A 19979-nucleotide genomic window follows, 5' to 3' on the forward strand; every position below is an offset into this window, starting at 1 on the left:
GTGTATATGAGAGAAGGGGGGGAGCAGGTGTAGGATACGGTCCTGAGTTGCTAGCACAGCTCCAAGGGAAGAATATGAAATGAATGAACATCAGGGATGTGGCAACATGTAGGGGATACACAGGGGTGCATGTGCACCCCCTGACAGCCAGCATTCCCTGCTTGAGGGGGGAGCACTGGTGTCTCCCCTGAGAGCACTGGCCAGGGAGTGGAGGTCCTAGGAGAAGTGATTCCCCACGTTCCCCCCACAGCTGATCACGCCAACCTGTGAGTGCCAGCAAGTCAGTGCGATCAGCTGTGGGGCTGCTGCTGCGCCGCCCCCCCCCCCTCTCCCCCCCCCCGGGTCCATACGATCATTAGTGACTGGCTGCTGGGGGGCAAGTGCCCCCCTGACTCAGGAGGCACCAGTTGCCCATGTCAGGGAAGGTAGAGAAAGAGTAGCCCTTTAGCAAGGGGGGAAGAAAAACAGTCCTCTGTGGTTTTTAATCTCTTTAGCTTAACACTTTTGAAATTTAGTAAGATGTAGGGTGTAACATGTTTGAAGTGTATTCAGTATAGCAGTATTGTGTATGAGACTTACTTCTCTGTTCAGTTAAGGTGACCCAATTTAAAACCAGACCTGTACCCCTCAGAATCTAGAGCTCCTGATGGCAAGATCACTGTTGTTGAAAGTAGCAATCAGGAAAAATAAAAAAAAATCTTAATGCTCTTATGACTTGGGGTGGAAAAATAATCTTTGGAAGGTCTGTCTTAGAGGACTGTAAAGTATGGAAGCAGGGGCTTGGTCAGTGGTAGGGGGAACAGTCAGTTTAAAAAAACCCAGTTTTTTCTAAATCATTTTTGTGGCCTTGTTTCTTGACAGCCTTAGTGGTATCTTTTTAACAAGAAGGAAGAGATTTATGGAGCAGCGTTTCCAGGTTTTGTTCCCCACACTCAGTTACTGGTGCAGAGAAATGAGTGATATAGTGCAGTGGTAGGAAACCTTTTTTTACTGTGGTTTGGACCCCCTCAGATGGGTGCTAGGGCCTGCCGGCAGCTGGGGCTTCACTCTGTGGTGACACAAGATGAGCTCCTGTGGCTGAAGCCCCCCTGATGCCAAACATTGCTGAAGCGCTACATCCACAGGCCAGATCTAGCCCACATACTGCAGATTGCTGACTCCTGGTTCCGCCTGATTCAGACCTGGATTATATTCCTGGCTTTGCCCCTTGCTAGCAAGTGACTGTGAGCACATGTGCACAGCACAGAGCAGTACCGGGTTGAAGCGCCTTGAAGCAGCTATGAATGGGTTAGCTTGTATACGTATATGGAAGTCTACGTGAAGCAAGGCAGCAGTGCCCAAGCTTCTCCGCACATGCTGACTCTAGAACCAAAAGTGTTGTAGTTGCATTAACATCGCACTGTGGCTGAGCTAGTTGATACTGCTGAGGGCACTTTAGCCTGTTTCCAGGTCTGTACTAATTCAGTTTCCTGTTCTAGATTGAGCTCAAGTAGCTCTACAGAGTGTCACCTTCTGCCTCATGAGCATATCTGTTGCCTCTGTGGATAGTTTTGTTATCTATAAACTGGGGATATTGCATTCCAGTGACACATTTGATTATACATTTTATATTTTGTAAGATGTGTAGAGATCTACTCGTAAAGAGCAAGCTGTAAGAGCTAGATATTTTTATTAACTCAGTGTGAGATTTTGGGAAATTCCAGTTTTCCTTTCATAAGCATGAGAGCTCGTCAGAATTTGCATTTAGCGCTTTGTTTGTCTTGCCGCTTTCTGATTCTCTGTTGCTTTGTTCTGTTTTGTTTGTTAAATTGTGAATTATTTTAAATCCATGGTAATATTGATCCTGCTTCCATGGTCAGTACAGTTAAAGGACAGATTCTTCCCTGAATTTTGCCTAATGTGACCCCCAAACCCACACTGTGAGTTCTTTGCTATGAAGGATCATATACACTTGCTTTGAATGAGGCAGACCTACAGGAAGAGCTATTCTGCTATGAAAGAAGAAATTGTTGGGAGGGAAAGAAAAGCTCTGTGATGGATGGAGAAAAGGGTAATGAATGGGAGGTGGGACATGGTGTAAGTTGGGACAAGATTTGCACTTTACTAGTTCCCAGCAATTTAGAATGCATAGTTTTATAGATCTGTTTTCCTGGAAAACTTCCCATAATCTCTGCACTTGTTTCATTTGTACTAATTCCTTTTTCCCATGTGGTAAAATAACCGTTAGGGATACCTTTGTGTAGGCTGTGTCATACTTCACAGGTTTTGCATAGCATCGGTCCTGGTTTGCTATTTTCTGTCACATTAATAGAGTTAGCAAATTGACAGTCTTTCTAGCTAGCACTGAAGTTTTTTGAAAGCACACAGTGTGCCCACAAACTTCAGCTTCTCTCATACTTTAAAGTAACTTCCCTTTTGTATATGTTCCTTTCTCAAGTAGCTGTACCACAGCTATCAACAAAAGAACAAAGTAATTTTTCTCAGAGAAAACTCATTCCAGTTACCCATAATAATTTGTAGGAGACATTTTAAACGTAAAGAAACAGTATATGCAATGATTTTTCCCCTCTATTCCCCTGCAAGTTTTCCACTCATCTGTTATATCTGTTTTTCACCAGATATTATCTCAGCGTAAAGAAGTGTATAATTAAAGTCGGGGAAGGGAGGAAATTAAAGGGAGAGAATAAAGATATTTAGCCAAGTGCAGTTGTATGAAAGGTCATTTCTGCATCTTGTGTGGGTGGAAGAAACAGCAAAGGAAAACCAGGGAAACGAACTATCCTGAGTAAGCATTGTTGACTTTTTAGTAGCACGTGTGGTGTGAGTTTGTGCTTGTCCCCTACCATGATCCAGTCCTGTCTTTCAAGATAGCAATGAGGATAAATTGCCAGCTGCTCTGCAGATCTTTGTTTCTTTTATGCCTCTCCCTTCCTTATTGCTGAAAATATATTTTTACTTTTTTATGTGTAGTAAACTCATTATTCTTGAAGGTGACTCATAAAGGAAAAAAAATTGGTCTTATGCCCTTGTTTCTTTTTTTTTTAATGTTGGTATGCACCCAGCCCTGCAAGGTGCTGGGTGATTTTTTTTTTTTGTACAAAGTGTTTTTCTTTCCACTTGTTTTTAACACTAGAAATTTGGGTTTTATGTAGTCTAGAAGACTTTATGAAGATTGGAAAGCTAACCAGAATCACACCATAAAAACAGAGAGGGTAACATTTGAGTAGTTGGAAGGGGAGAGGTAATTTTTAGTTTCACGTTTATAGGATTTTCATTTTTGTTGTCACATATTTGACTTCAGTGATGCACCCAACACTAGGCATCGAAGAAACCTTTTGTTGAAGATTTGGTGCCTATTCCACTTCTAAAGTGAGAAAGAGAACAACATTCCTCTTCTGGGACACTTTTCTAACGAACCCAGGGAAGATATTTATGGTCTTTTTGAGGTCTCTCTCCCCCAGTTTTTTTCTAAACAAGATGCCCCTTCTAATAAAGTGACAAAACATAAAATAATCCTTTGCCAGTCACCTTTTAAAAGTGACATTGAGCTAGAAAGTTTCTATTTGTACGTTTCAAATAACTGATAATACTGAAACCCAGTGCCATGGTTTGCTTTATTTCACTGGGACTTAGTAGCTAGTCATTAACTGATTAAAACTGAGCATTCCTGATTGTTAATTGGCAAAGCTGTGTAAATGCTTAGTGTATGGCTAACTGTTTCTTACCTCTTGCATTTTCTGTATGCTTCTTAACAGAATGGTCGTATTCCGTCCAAGTACCTGACAGAGGAACTGAGGAAGATTTTCACTGAAGACACTGATTCAGAAACTGAAGTGTTTGAAGGCTTTCTTCCAAGCGAGCTGGATGCAGCCAACAAGAAAGCAATGATGGTAAAGAAAGTATTTTCGCTGTGTTCAAAGAGACATATACCTCTCTCTTCTCTCTGTGAATTCCTGTATTTATTCAGGTGGTAGAAATGCATAATTATATCCCATATTTAGGATGCAGATAAATATGCATTGTGTGAAAAGAATCCTAAATAGTCATCAACATAAAATCCTTTATTAATATATTATAAATAGGGGTCTACTCAACTAGAGGTGGCTGGCCGATTTTACAGGCAGATTGTGGGGCTAGCTGCCATTTTCCCCCCAGTCGCCTCTGGCCAAGGGGCCTGGTGCTCCTGCCCCCCACCAATTGGTGAAGAGGGCTGTCTGCCATATGACTCTGCGAGGGTGCTCTTTCATGTGGCCCTGCCCCTTACTGCTGATTGGTGAAGAGGGGCAGAACTGCATGACAGGCAGTTCTCTCTGTCAGTCCGTGATGAGGGGTGGGAGTGGCAAGGCCTGGTTGCCTTCATGCTGGCAGACCACTTTGTGCCAGGCTGTGCAGCTAGGTGGACTGTTGGCTCCCACTGGGGAGGCAACTTTTTATTTTTAGTAAGTCCTTCCATTCCCCTCCCCCCCCATTTGACAGAGTTTGCCCTAGAGTAGGTCCCTAATTATAAATCAAAGATGGACAATATCTTGGCATGCATGTAGCAGAATCCCCTCTAGGGCAGAATAGAAGGTTGGTTACTGATCACAGTGAATGAAATTCATTCCTATATGGAGGATTGACTCAAAGCCTTCCTGCTATGTAAGCCCTGTGCTCTCATGTGATATGTATTCGTGTGCTGGTCTCAGAGCTGAATTCTAATCACAGTAGACAGATATTTTTAATATATTGGTTTAGAATGATAAATGCAGGAGGAAGTGTTTAGTTGTTCAAGTGTCTGTTATTTAGACATGATCTGTGCTGATAATGATATCAAGTGGTATTTCCCCATATCATGACTGCTGGTGTAACATGTTGATTCTCTCTGCTTTTAGCCAGTAGAGTCAGATTTGAGTGATGAAGAGAATGATAATTTATCTTTACCGGGAAGCGAGGAGGAAGAGGAAGAGGAGAAGGTTTCTCCCAAGAGAAGAAGCTTTGGCCTTCGTGTGGCGTTTCAATTCCCCACAAGGAAGTCTTCTGAGAAGACAATGCCCAAACCAACTTTTTCCAAATTACATTTGAAAGACAGTAAATCTCCTAAAACTCTGGCAAGAGAGAAAAGTGCCAAGAGGTGGAAGAAATTTGAGGGCTCTGCTTCAGAGTCTGAGGAAGATGTTAAAGAGACACAGGAAGAAAGTTCTAGTGCTCTGCTTAAAAGAGCCATGAACATCAAAGAAAATAAAGCCATGGTAAGACCAAGGAGGCAAATACCAGTCCTCACTAAGGATATGCCTTCCCTGCAGAGCTAGTTTGAGTGACTGGCATCTGGGTGTGAGTATTCAGGTTGGCCCAGGTTATGTGTGAGCAGTCACACTACAAAGTCATATTCAAGTTACTGCGACTTCACTGATACAGCATTCACCCATGTATGTCACTAGGACTTTTGCAGCCATTGCCAGTGATGCTTTGTTGTGCAGTAATCTAAGCTGCTCTGAATTGGCCCTTCTTGGGCACATGGGAGGAATTGGGTAAAGACACTGGAGACCTGTTAGTCCTCAAATGGTATAGTATAGTATTCTAAAGCTATAGCTATACCATCTGATACACAAATGTATGCTTCTAAGAATGAGATCTCTGGAAGACAAACAGCTCCTGTTGAAGGCCTAAATGTGACTTCCATCAAAACTGCCAGTCAAGGTGATGTTTGAAGCCAGATGTACAAGATCCAGGACCTATATTTTGGTCTCCCTTATGATACAACAGAAAGTCTTCACTGTGCCAGTGATATCACATTGGCCCTGATGTGTGGTGTTAGTAGTTTGGGAAGACCAAGGAGGCAAATGTGCACTGCATGGCTTTGGAAAGGAATGAAAAGCCTGATGAGCATAAGCCAGTTTCTCCCTGTTTTGGATCTCCTGAAGGTGTAAAACCACAATGGAGCTCATGGTTGGTGCTGCATTGATGGAAGCTGATGAGCGTCCTCATTCAAAAGCGATAAAGAATGACTAAAAGAACATTTCTATGCTTTCAAGTATCAGAACACACACAGGTGTCACTAGGTCTGTGTTGTCAAAATAAATTATAATATACTAGCAATGTTGTGTTAGAAAGGTATGTGCCAAGATAGCCCACAAGAAACCTCTTACCTCGTATAATCCTTTGAGGCATTTAGGTCTCCTCTTGTTGTCAGGGATTAACTCCCCCCATGTTAACTGCAAATTTCAGTCATTATTGGTCACGGATACTATAACCTCTATATAACACACTTCTGTGTTGCCACATTTGACAGCATTGGATGTGATTTTAACTGCACGACTTCAGTAAAAATCAGTGGGAGTCATAGAGCTAAAACCCTATGAGGAGCTTTTGACTATTTAGGGGTAAATTGAGTGTTTAGAGAGAGGGTACTGATGCTGGGCTTTAATCTATTTAGAAATAACTCAGAGAGTGTGTGTGAAAACAGCGTGGTAAGACCTGACTGTGTTTAAATTTCTGCAAGTTTGTAATGAGATGTCAGTAAGATGTCTTTGTTAATTTCAGCTTGCCCAGTTATTAGCAGAACTGAATTCCATACCTGAATTGTTTCCAGTGAAAACACCCGCTTCAACTCCTTCGGTAAGTCTCAGCATATGGTTATACATAATAAAAATAGTTGCTAAACTTATTGAAGTTGTGTTTTCTGATGAATGTTTTATCTGTTTTTTGGTAATTTTATTTGTATTGACCTACTAGTATATGTGAAAAGACAAAGGGTAGGCTACCAAGAAATACATGTAAAGAAACAGCACAAATATATACGTTACGTTTAAAAAAAAACACGCCTAGAGTTCAGCACTTTGGCCTGGAAAGGCACAAATGAACAAACAAATATGTATCTAAGAATGAGATGTCTGGAAGACGAACAGCTTCTTGAGCTGGAAAACTAAAGCATCTTTCCTGTTTGTTTGGATCCTGTTAGGTTTTTTTCTTCAGTTGTCTGTTCTGATAAAGGCCATGTGTTTATCAGAGATGGGAAGGCAACATTCAGCCAGTCCCACGTAATAGCACAATGATTTTATGCCCTTAGTGTCAAGTGATGATACTTTCTGGCTACCAGCAGAGAATTTCTAATTCTCTGAGATACCTGTGGGTAATTTGCACATATTCAAAATGAGCATATTCATGGGAAGGACTGTGTACCCATTTCCATGGCTTTGGGAAGCCCTTGTAAAAATGTTCTTGTGATAATTGCATCATTTAAGACTGAGGCTGAATTGTAAAAAAAAAAATATATATATATGAAAAGTTGTTTAGTTTGCACTTCAAGCATTTATTCAAATGTATTAAATTAACTTCAATAAGTTTCTTGAGTCTAGTCTATTATATGTATTTAGTATTTTTATCTGGAACAAAACCTTTCGGGTATGCCTGCTGTTATGCTGTTGTCTCCCCATTTTCTTGCATGTGTCCACTCATTTTTCATTTTTTTAAAATACTGATTATAGATTATAACAAATTCCACCATTTTGAGCGATCCCCTACCAAATCATGGTATCATATTTCTCAGATGGTCTCCTGTGGATGATTTCATGGTAGCTGAACACATGCAAATCTTTTGTGTGTGTATTAGATGCGTTGGCATGGAGATGGTAACTTGTATCTTCTGGGAATGCAGAAATGTGACCAGTTCATCTGTTAGTGCTGTTTACTGAACAGTATCTACCAGTATGTCAATATATTCTTTTAGCTTTGAAGCATGGGTTACTCCTTGAATGAGCTGTGCTGGATGTGGAAAGACCAAAGTGAGTAAGGGTCTTGAAATGTTGGAGAACAGTGGGCCACTACTTCTGCTCTACCGTATACTCCATGAAACCCCATAAATGACAATGTGGTTTCCTGGGATATAATTCATAAAGAATTTCAGTTTTCAGTGGGATGTAGAATCTGGGTCCTTCTTAAAGAAACAGGAAAGTATGGTTTGTAGTGGAAGCTATGAAGTGTGTTTAAAGGAAGCTGCAAGATTAGTTCTAATGCATGTCTGAAAGGACAAAAAATGAATGGTGGAAGAAGTCCACCCAATAAGAATTAGACAAGGGTCATAGACCGTATGGATCTGCCATATTTTTCCACCCCTAGGCATAAACTGAATTGCATATCACACACACCTTTTCCCCAGAAATCAGCCCTTCAAAATTGGTATGTGTGTCTTAAGCAGAAAAGCTGATTTTTCTTTGCTGGAATAGAAGCATGGAGGAGTTGGGTTGCAAGATAGCTGCCAGCTTCTCTAGGGCAGCAGACAAGAGGAATGAAGTCCAGTGGTAACCTTTTCACAGCCACTCTCAAATTGGCAACAGTTTGCAACTGAAATGCCAAACGAGCAGCCAAAAGCTGTTGCCAATTTGAGAGTGGCTGTGAAAGGGTTAACAGTGGAATCCATCCCTCTTGGTCTTGCTTGCTGTCCCAGGAAGAAGCTTTCAGCCATTTTGCAACACTACCTATCCATAAAAGACAGCTCTAGACTGTGATGCAAGAAACATATTTTTCCTACATTCTGCCATCTTAAAAGAAAGTACACATTTTATTTGGGGGTGTATGGCATGCAAGACACTATGGTAAACAAAATGAGCAAAAGTTTCTAATGGAAACATTTTCTTTTGTCTAGAAACAGAAGAAAACCCCCAGGAGGACATTTTCTGAAGGCCAGATACAGCGTCGTACAAATCCAACCAGAAATGCTCGTCCTCCAGATAAATTTGCCTTGGAAAACTTTACAGTATCTGCTGCTAGATTTGCAGAACACTTCCGTAGTTATAGACAGCAAAACCTCCTAAAGAGGAGACTGAGTGGGGTATTTGCCAGATTTTCTTTATTTCCTAACCCTTCGTTATTTGAGTCTGTGCTTAAATAACTTGGTGCAACAGTGATTTAGGAACAGTTAGCTGGAAATTAGAAATGACAGCCCGGATAATTTATACATTATCCATTCTATCTTGCCCTGTGGGGGGGATGGCTGGTGCAGGGCAGTTCTGTGCCACCGATTTTTCCCCCGTGACAAATCAGACCTATTTGGAGGCCAGTTCTAGCCCGCAGGCTGTAGGTTGCTGATACCTGCGCGAAGTAGAGGGACAAGTGGGTGAGAGGTTGCAAGGAGATGGGCAGGTAGGGGTTCTGGGAGCAGCTGCAGAAGAGGTGAGCACCTTTGTTTCTGGTGACTGGAAGGAGGGCAGAAGAATACTAGAATGATGATGGTAATGGAGGGAAAATAGAGGCAGATGTTGACCTGCAAATCAAGGGCGTCAAACTTATCCGGCTCCGTGGGTCAGATAAGGGACATGAGGCCAGCCTGTGGGTTGGATCCAGCAGGCAGGGCTGATCCAGTGGGCACTGCATCCAGTGCATGAACTGGACCAAACCTGAGTGCTGCTTGCAGTGTGCTGGGTACTGCTTGCAGCTTGCACTGGCAACAGCTGTGCATGTGGTGGGTGGAGTGGGTCCAGGGAGCATGCTGCATGTGGTGCCTGTGCCAGATTGAGTTTGCATGCTGGATCTGGCACATGGGGTATGTGGGCCTGACCCAGACCAATCTCAGATCCAGCATGCAGGGTCTGCCTAGTGTGAGCACCTCATGCCACGTGCAGTATGAGTCACAGTCTGGCTCTACATGCTGTGCATGACAGCCCCAGTGCCATACAGCACGCAGTATATGGGGCTGGTCCAGGGAGTATTCTGCATGTGGTGCCTGCACTAGACTGGCCCTGCAAACTGTATCTGGCATGTGGGGCTGGCCTCTGGGATCAATCCAGCCCAACCTCAGATTCAACATGTAAGGTTGGTCTGGCACAACCATCACATGCAGCGTACGTCCTGGACTAGCTCGTGCTATGTGCAGTGCATATGCCAGCCCCCAAATCATGTGCAGCCTGTGGGGCTGGGGCCAGTTCGTGCTGCATGCAGCATGTGGAGTGGTCTGAGACCACAAGTAGTGCTGTGGGCCAGATGATTGGCCTTAAATTGGATCCAGCCCATGGGATATAGCTTTGATGGCTTTGCTTTAAATGAAGAACCTGAGTGGAGAAGGCAGGGAAGAGATTTCAGGAAGTAGTTGTTTTGCGAATAAGCAACAGGAGGTAAGGATTGAATCCTGTTAAATCCCACCTCAGTACCAATCCCTGATAGGACATCTACCCAAAAGAATCTAAGTTATCACTGGCGTGGCATATCATGTGAATACTGATGAGTTGATTCCTCCCAGTTATGTGGTTTTGGAGCCAACTGAGCCTATTTTGGTTCATTCACCTTTTATCCTCCCTACTCTTTTTTTTGCTTGTCATAGTCACTTATGTCCTGTCTTATACTAAATTCTAAGCTCTGAGGTGAGGATTCTCATGTAATATTTTTATGATGTCTAAGCACAGTTAGGCACCAGTCCTTGGTTGACTTTTGAGGTGCCACTACATTATAGTCACAGTAGCAGCAATGGTGGAGAGAGTAGTACTGCTAGATGAGGAATATGACCGACCTGAATGAGGAAAGAATGTATTTTCACAGGGGAAATCAATGTAGAGATGGTGCTCTTCATGTGGTCAGTGAAGCAGGAGAGGAAGAACAGGATTTGGGGGTGAATTGGGGTTGAAATCTCATGAAGGATGTTTTTCAGTTGAGCAGGGCAAAAGAATCAACAGTGGAAGAGAATAGATTTGGGCTGCGGGGGGAGGGGGAAAGGGAGGATTAAACAACAGTGAAGGGGGAGGGCATCCTGAATGTAGCAGAGCAGCCATGGTCACATTGATATGAGGTCATGGCTTAAAAAAAGGGGGGGCAAAAGTGGAAGTAGAGATGATTGCAGAGGGAACTCAGCTATGGAGAAACTGGAGAGGGAAGAGCTCTAAATCAAATGGGGGAGGGGGAATTTTAGGTGGCAGAATTGATCCACGTGTGAAGGACCTACAAGGGGATGTGAGTGTAGAGGCTAAGAAACCTGGTGGACAAAGGGCATCAGTGTGAAAGAGGAAGGAAGCAAGGAGGTTGCCAGGAGAGAGAAAAGAAGAATCTGGTGTCAAAGTTAAAAAGGAGGATGTGAGGAGATGTGAAGATTTAGAGGGGTGGAAAGGGTATTACTAAAGCTTGGTTTCTGCTGCACAATTTTGTTGGCAGTGAATGTGAAATAATAATGTTCCTTAACCAGTCTGGCTGTGCTGACAAAATCCCTCATCTGGACGCAGCTGTCAACTTGTGCTGCTCCAGGTATTATAGCTAAAGCAGCTGAAAAATGTTGCATCTCCACTAGGGGGCTCTGCTTACCTAGCTGCACTTGGATAGCTGTAGGGGCAGAGGAGCCAGAATGCAGATAGTCATTTCCTCTCCCTTCTTCCCTCTTCAGAGAGGCAGAGCAGAATTTCACCAGGAACACAAATAAAAGTAATGAAAAGATAACCTGGATGAGAAGGAATATTTCTTAGGGATGATTTAAGGAGGGGAAGAGGAGAGACTGTGTTTAGCTGTGGAGATTTCAGTGGATCCTTGGGGAAAGAGGGAAGAGGAAGCAGGTAGGCAGTAGGTTTGACGTGTGTGAAAAACTGAGCAGAGGAGAAGAGGAAAAATTGAGAACAGAAGAAGAGTCCTGGCTGGAAGCAGATGTCCTTCAAGGCATGAGGAAGAGTAGAATGTGGAGGCAGATGGAGTGGTTGGGTGGAAGGGATGCTGAATATTTCTACAATCAGGCCCTTCTGGATTGCCTGTCTAATCCCTAGAATTAAAAACACTTCTGTTACAGGACAAAAAGTAGTGAGATGGTTTGTTTTATAGGGTGGTTGTGGAGCGCATAAAAGAAGGAGGTCGTCTAAATATTCCTCTTACCGTCCTGTCGAAGATATTACTGAAGAGGACTTGGAGAATATCGCAATTACAGTTAAAGATAAAATCTATGATAAAGTCCTGGTACGTGCCTACTTTTACTTTTAACTTCTTAAAGTGTGGTGAGGTAAATATTTTTATTTTACAAAGTGAGTTTAGGACTCATTTAAGGTAAATGAAATCAAGAGTTCAGGAGACTGAAGTCCTGTATTTTATCTACTTCATGGATACAGTGTGAAAGTTGCTTCACCCTGCAGTGACACTGTGCTTCGTCCTCAGGTTAGAGAAATCCCCTCTGAAGAGAAAAGGTCAAGCAGTCTCCCATTGCTTGTTTTCTGCAAGCAGAGGTGCAGTTGTGATAGGGGCGTTTTGCTGCTTAGACCACCGAATCATTTTTTTACTGCAGAGCTGTTACATGGTAATTGACATTGCCATGAATGATCTGGGCTCATTGAGACCTAGTAAGTAGAAACAAAAGATTCCAGATCCCATTAGCCTTCCATTCCAACTTAATAGCACTTCATGGTAATTTATGTTACTTGAGAGGAGTACTGAAACCTGGAGTAGAGAGGGTCATTCAAAGGGAAATTGGGATTGCACTCAATGGCCTAGGAGGCCCCTTCTACTTCTATGTTTCTATGAAATTTAATGAATGCCTACAGTTCACCTTTCCAGAATGCAGACTACTTTATAAGTGTCTGTGCTAGGGTTAGCTCAAAAAAATGTTTGGTTAATTGACCGGTTAAATAATACCAAATATTTTCAAATAATGGCCAAATATTTTAAGCATTATTTTAGTAGAAAAGCAGACAGAGACTTTAATTTTCCATAGGTTAGATACTTATGCTCTTTAAAAAACCCCTGCAAATTAGTTAACTTATTGTGAAAAAATAACATTACATTTTAAAGAATTTTCATGAATATAATTATTAATGTTAGGTGAGTGTAGATGTGAATGATATTCAAGATTAAACGGTTCTTTTTCTTGGCTTTTATCCCCAAGCCCCGGTGTCAGCTCCAACAGTTACGACTAAATATATAAATACATTAAAAAGAAATAGCACACATAGCAACTATAAAAGACAAAAGTTAGTTTTTAAAATGGAGTTGTGCTAAGTAGGCAGCAGATCAATGCTTCAAGCGTTTTGCTGTTTGCTTTTGGAGATGCCTACAGTCACAGCAGATGGCCAGTAGGAGAAGCTTTTCTATGATCGTTTTGTTTCTTTGAGTAGCTCTTGAAGCCCCACATAGCTTAATGGGGAGAAGGAAAAGGAGGCTGGAAGAAAGACTAGAAGAGCAGGGGGTTGCGGGGTGTGTGTGTGTACACTTGCAGGACTGAGGTGCAAGGAGCTGTCTGTCCTGCCCTCTCTCTTATAAAGAATAACTTATATGCTATGAAGACCTGAACTGGAATTCCTTTGTAAATGCATCTGAAGGTTTCTAGGCTTTGCCAAGGATGTGGGATTGGGGTATACTACACAAGATTCCAAAGCAGTTCTAGGCAGAGTTCATGCCTGTCTCTTTTGCAGGATACCTAGCATTCAGCAAGGCACTGTATAAATAATCATGCTAGTGGAAGCTATGTTTTTACTAATGTTCTTTTATTGATCTAGTCACCTTTGGTTCCAGGTCTGGAGAAAATTCAAGTGCCACTATCAGCTAACAGAAATTTATTATGAAATTCCAGCAGCTGGCATCAGGAAGTTCAGCATGTCATGATGAATGCACAGAATTTGTATACATCTCTTTCCCCCTCCTCTCTAACTTCAGGGTAGTACATGTCACCAGTGTCGACAGAAGACAATTGATACGAAGACAATCTGTCGTAATCAAGGTTGTGGCGGTGTAAGGGGACAGTTCTGTGGACCATGTCTTCGAAATCGGTATGGTGAAGATGTGAAATCGGCACTTCTGAATCCAGTAGGTATTTGGTTCTTTGGTTTAAAACAGTATAGTGTAATGATTAAGGTTTGCTGTGCATTCATCTCTGATTCCTATGATAATATGAAATTCATGCTTTCTGCCACATAAAAGCCTGAGTGATGTGGTTATGATTGATTAATGCTGACCTTGTTGGAGTAGGGACGTGAGTACAAGAGCTTGGGTCTAGGTTGGAGCCCTTTAATCTGTTCTTAGGCCCACTGGATAGTGGGAGGACTACTCTAGAGCTTAGAATAAAGGAAATCAGGCTCTCCCAAGATTAATGAAATAGACTCATTCTTTCTTTCTCATTCTTTTCATTTTTTTTGTGGTCTTTTTGTCTCCCTCATAAATGTTTTGTGGTCCACAAGGAAGGCTCCTTGTTTTATATACTAAACTTAAACATAGAAAAGGAAAAAAAATCACAAGAACTTATGTAGTATACCTTTTTCCTTTTTCTTTACCTTCCATAAATGATCTGAGCCCCTATCCTGTCCTCAGCACCTACTAGGTGTCTAAGTGGTACTTAGCTATCTAAGTGTGATTGTATTCCATCTTGCTTGAAGAATCATTGATGCATAAGGGGCAGATTGTCTTCCTTGTTTTTTTTGTAACTAAGTCTTTAAGTCTCAGGCACATTACAAAAGTAAAAATGTTTTAGGGATTCAAGAGGGTAGAATGTGCCTGGTAGGTAGAAAAAGATCTAGCCCTTAGGCGTGTTAATATGGCTTCACTTCCTGTTGCTGATTGTATATAAGCCTTGCCTACTTCTTCCATTGCCATCTCCATCATCTTCAGACTAGAGGCAAGCAGTTAGGCAGATTTGATGGCTCAGAGCTGCTCCGAGTGCATGTTCCCAGGGTGTGCTTGCCTTAGAGCACATGGATGAGAGGTGGGCACACACAGCCACTTCCAAGCTAGCTGTTGTGCTATTTGTCACTGTCTGGTGTGTGAGAGTGGGCAGGGCTTATTTTGTTGGTAGCAGAAAACCCAGGGTCAGGAAAGAAGCTGTATATACAAGGCCTTAGAGTTGTAACCTCTCCCTCTTGGGGGATCATTGGGTCCAGCCAGCCCCCTGACTGACTCATAATACACCTACATCTAACCTTGAGCTTCCTCTCTGAGCTTGCCTCTTTGGAACCTTCTCTCATGAAGAAGCACACCTTTCTTCCTATTTGGAGCTAATTGATTCTACCTCCTAGCATGACAGAGCAGTAATTACTGTACAGTATGAAGCAGGTTTTCAGACCCTGCATCTGCTATCACGAGCTGTACATCTTTTACAGACATTGTGTTCCCTGTGCTCCCTTGTCCCTGCAGAAATGCCCAAGGTATCTCCACCTTTGTTTACTCCTGTGTAACCCAATTTCTATTGTCACATGTTGCTGCCACCAGATAATTTCTCTTCCTCTGAACCCTGCTTAACTATGCTTAGTTTTAAATGTTTCTTTTTATTGGTTTAGATCTAACTGCATGTTTCACATGGCTTTTACAACAGATTACACAGCCTCTAAGTTAGTGTACACACCCATCCCTTCCTGGTACTTGTGTTTTAGCAGTAAGTTTAAAGAATAAAATGCAAATCTTAGACCTTCTGTCCTAGTTCTCTGGCTTGGACACTCCATTTCTTTACGTTTGAGTTGGAGTTCCTTGGCCCAGCCTTATATCTTGAGACAAGCAACCTTAACGCAGAATCTTAATGCTATAAGGTTCTTAGTCACCCAGGTGTATACAGTCCTGGAACAGAAGGGTCCGCTTTCCTGTCGTACCCCTTTTTTGTCAGAGACATGAATACTGCTAGAATTTAAGCTGATTTTGAGGAAGTTATCCTTAGCATTTCATGTTTTGCAAGACAAAGAATCAACTAGACAGAAGAGTGTGTTTCTGCAGATCTTCTGAGCACCTTGAAGACTGGTTAGTTGGCATTAGTCATCAGTATTTCATAGATTCATATACATTATGGCTGGAAGGGACCTTGTAAGATCTTTGGGTCCAACCCCCTGCCCAAAGGGCAGGAAGTCAGCTAGGGTCAGAAGGATCCCAGCAAGATAAATGTCCAAATGTTTCTTGAAAGAGTCCAGAGCAGGTGTTTGCCACCACCTCTGGGGAGAGTTTGTGCCAGGCCTTGGGGACTTGGACAGTAAAGGAAGTTTTTCCTTATGTCTAGCCTAAAAAGGTCTTGCAGGAGTTTGTGATAACTGGACCTTGTCATCCCTTGGGGTGCTCTGGTGAACAAGTGTTCCCCCAGATCCTGGTGCACACCCCTTATGTACTTATAGGCTGCCACCAAGTCACCCCTGAGCCTGCACTTCTCCAGGCTGAAGAGTCGCATAGCTCACAGCCTCTCTTCATAAGGCCTGTTCTCATGCCCTCTGATCATGCACGTGGCTCTCCTCTGGACTCTTTCAAGCTTCTCCACATCCTTCCTAAATTGTGGAGCCCAGAATTGGATGCAGTACTCCAGTTGCGGCCTCACCAAGGCCGAGTACAGTGGAAGGATGACATCCTGGGTCTTGCTCGAGATGCATTGGTAGAATGTTGCTGAAATAAAATATAGTCCCATAAAATGCATTGCTGGACATATGGTACTGCTTTCTGTTTAAAGGCAGTAGGAGGAAGACTTATAGGTTTGGTCCTGAGTTTCCTCTAATAACTATGCCTTTTTCTTTTCTTCTCTAATTCAGGATTGGATTTGTCCTCCTTGTCGCGGTGTGTGTAATTGCAGTTACTGCCGCAAGCGTGATGGCCGCTGTGCCACAGGAATGCTTATCCACTTAGCAAAATTTTATGGCTATGACAATGTTAAAGAATATCTTGAAAGGTAAGAGGAATGTTGTGGTTGCTGTAGAGCTGAGCTACAATTCAGTGTGCTGCATGAGCTTTAATTAGGGTATCTCAGAACATCCTCTCTGTCATTTCAGCTAGTGGACTTCATTCACTTCTCATATTGAATCAACTCAATCAGAAGTCAAAGTAAATAGTTAACTTAAGTATCTCATTTTAAGATAATAGTATAGAGACGGCATAGGTAGTTTTTACCTTAGTGTAGCTGGGGAAGGTCACTAGTCATTACTGTGTGCAGCTTAAACCAAATTCAAAATCAGTCACAGGAATTTAAAACTAACTAAACCTTAAAAGCAGTGATTTTTCAGAATGTGGAAGATATAGACCTATAGAGATTGATGGAAACATTTTTGAAGTGAGTCACATTCACTGGGCAAACAAATAATACAACTTAAAAACAGCCACTGTTTTATATTGAAAAAAAGTAGCTTGTTGTTAGATGTTTGCTTTTGTTAAATGGGCTCTGAAAACAGTTGTTAGTGACCATTTGAAAGAGAAGCTTCTGGTTTAAGGGAGAAGTCTTAGATCCTCTTAAGATGTAATGTTTTTTCCATCTTTTTTCCAGTTTACAAAAGCAACTTGCTGAAGATGAATGAGGATGCTGAACATAGCTGCCTGACCTGGATAACTTGTAGACAGACATTTACTTCAAAATAATTAGTTCAAGGTTTAAAAATTTATACAAGATAGAATTGTAGAATATAGCATAACATTTCTGTTGTAGGATTTTTTTTAATTGATTGATCTCAATCAAAGATCTCTCCAAAAATATCTTGGTTAAAGGAATCTATGTAAATTACATTCTTTTTGTGCATAAACACCTGTATCTAAAGTGGAACAGCGCTCTTAAAACATGTATGGGTGGTTCTGCAGTATTTCTGAAAACACAACAGTAGGGAATTGTGTAAGCATAAAGAGTCTTACAAATTTGGATCTTAATATTTTGGTCAAAGCAATATTTTTATTTATATAAAATCATTGTCAACTCCAGTTTGCATGGGGTATGTTTATATAATCTATCCAAGGACACACAAGGGTTCTCCCCCCCACCAATGACCTGACAACAGGCGTAAGTTTTCTGAAGCCTTCCCTACTGGGCATGAGCAGATCAAGTAACTGCATGCTTAGTCATCCAGTTTGTGGGCAAGCATGGGGTTTGTAAAAAAGGTATCCGTTTCCTTAGTTTCAATGCAGTTCCATCAGCTTTGGCTGGAATGAACATGCATCCTTCCACTAAAATATTTTTTTAATGGAAAGGGTACAAACAGACAAACCCATCATGGTAAAAGACAGACACCGGGGGGCTTTGATGTGATGCTCACCAATTACAGGTTTTTTATATGATGCACCTGCTTTCTGAGCCAGCTGCTTTAGAACAATATTAGATGGTTTAATTTTACATTGCAAAGTTTTTAATCTTTTATAATAACTCTTTTTGGATACTATTTTGATATGTATGAGACAGCATATCTGATTAGGTAAGAGCAGGCTTTTCAGACAATGTTTAAAAAATGCTTTTATTGCAAACTTGGATTTATGTTAAAATTTGTGTAAGATATTGTATTTTTTCTATGTAGAGAGAATAAAGAATTAGTCAGTGAGGAATGCTGACAGTTAAAACTGCTAAGAGTTTTGAGGCTTGGTAATGTAACATGGCTAACCTATATATATGGGGAATAATGTCAGTCAACACACGTCAATCTATTAGGTGAAGAAACATGCACACATGATATAGAAGGGGGTTGTTGTATAATATGCTGTACAGCATGGTGCGATACGTAGGATGTACTATAAACATAGTGAAATTAACGCGATATCTGTCTGATTGTAAGGCTGTAAGAGCAGCTGTTACCAGAGGCTCCGTATTAAACTGCCAAGAGTAAGGCTACTCCTGCCAGCACCCACTTGGCTGACTTTTCCTTGCTCCTCAGGTTAAATGTCCAAACATATGTGGAGCCTCGGTTTTTAGTTTTATATATGGGACATTCATATATGTTTCTGGTTTCCTGCTGATCCATTGGTATAGCTCTTACAAAGATGACTGGCATTGCTGGAGTCAGATCCTTGAGCTGGGCTTCAGCTATGACCCCTGACTGGGTATCCCACCTGGCTCCTGTAACAAAATATGCACAAACAGTTTAGCAGCACACAATGTACACAACTAGTAGTAGACTACTATATCCTCAGGAATACCAAAGAACAAAGCTAAGATAGGCAAAGTTCAGGTGTGACCTACTACATCCTACCATGCAGCTTACCCCTTCTGTGCTACAGGTGGGATTTGTGTTAAATCTATGGCACAAGGCAGCAACAGTGCTGAGACATGCCTTGCCTATGGTACTTGCAGTGTAGGAACTAGAGTAAGCAGAAGTGGTGGGACATGTCCTAGCACTTCTCTGTGCCAGTATATCTTGCATTTATCATCATCCAGCGCTATCTTGAGCCTTCCTATTGACATACAAGATAGAATGCTGTGTTTTGGGCCTGTCCTTCCAGTAGCACAGCTTTTAATAAATGAAGTGGCTGTTGTTTAGTGCTTTTAGTTGAAATTTGGTGCTGTAATGTGGCCTCTGGTGCTGTAAGTGTAGACTTCTGACACTAACAAGGTTTGAAGAGTTATGTCAGTTTGCAACAAGTGTAACTTTTGTGGGAGCTATAGACTTAAAATGGAGCTAAAGCATAGTGAAAGGCTTTGTCTTCACAGCTCAAAAGGTGTGTATTTGTGGAGCAAGACAACTTAACTACAGCTTGTTATCTCTGTAGTATTGTAGTGGAGACAAAGCTTAGGTAGATTTTTCCTTAGTGGAGGTTGCAAATATCAATGCTCCACCTGGTTTAATCTCAATTAGCTACACTCAGAGAACACCTGCTGTGGCAGGTGTTTAGAACAGAAAAGCCAGATTCATGCCTGGTGCTGAGAAGTCTCAGATAGGATAGACCTCAATGGGTGGTGAACATGCTCGTCAGCACAGAAGTTTAGGTCCAAAAAGCAGTGAAATAGGTGTAATATGTCAAATTTACAGACCCTTAATATTTTTCTAAAAAAACTTAGCAGCACTGGTTCTTGGTGCGTGCACAAAGCACATGTACAGTTTGAGTCCTTTTACCAGGGTGAAGGTCTGCATTAGAAATCTCTTCATCTAAAGACTTCTCATTTAATCACACTGTCCATTTGCCCAGGAAGCACATCGACACTGCGAGTTCTGATTACTGTTGTAAAGCTAAATAGCAGCTTTTTAGCTGCATAAATGCCACTGACAGGTAGCAGTTCTATTACTGCTGCAGTATTGGTGTCTGAAAGTGCACATGTAGATGGGGCACAATGGGTTGTATACAGTTGGGTATATACCCAACTGTACATGGATCCATTTTTGCCTGTGTCAAAGACACGTCTGGAAAATGGT

At 41.8% G+C, this 19979-nt stretch overlaps 2 protein-coding genes across 2 annotated transcripts in view; one reads left to right on the forward strand and one right to left on the reverse strand.

Moving 5' to 3' along the window:
• CDCA7L (cell division cycle associated 7 like) overlaps positions 1–18202 on the forward strand; it is a 33533-nt gene extending 15331 nt beyond the window's left edge. Inside the window, exons 3-10 of the mRNA XM_014603141.3 lie at positions 3756–3890; positions 4872–5228; positions 6520–6594; positions 8621–8806; positions 11764–11895; positions 13582–13731; positions 16416–16552; positions 17141–18202. Coding sequence (XP_014458627.1) covers positions 3756–3890; positions 4872–5228; positions 6520–6594; positions 8621–8806; positions 11764–11895; positions 13582–13731; positions 16416–16552; positions 17141–17171 — 1203 coding nt within the window. The 3' untranslated portion in view covers positions 17172–18202. The remainder of the gene's footprint in view (positions 1–3755; positions 3891–4871; positions 5229–6519; positions 6595–8620; positions 8807–11763; positions 11896–13581; positions 13732–16415; positions 16553–17140) is intronic.
• Positions 17965–19979, reverse strand: part of DNAH11 (dynein axonemal heavy chain 11) — a 281712-nt gene continuing 279697 nt past the window's right edge. The window contains 1 exon segment of the mRNA XM_059728936.1: positions 17965–18688. Coding sequence (XP_059584919.1) covers positions 18441–18688 — 248 coding nt within the window. The 3' untranslated portion in view covers positions 17965–18440.

Source organism: Alligator mississippiensis, chromosome 5 (assembly GCF_030867095.1).
Source record: "Alligator mississippiensis isolate rAllMis1 chromosome 5, rAllMis1, whole genome shotgun sequence".
Lineage (NCBI taxonomy): Eukaryota > Metazoa > Chordata > Crocodylia > Alligatoridae > Alligator > Alligator mississippiensis.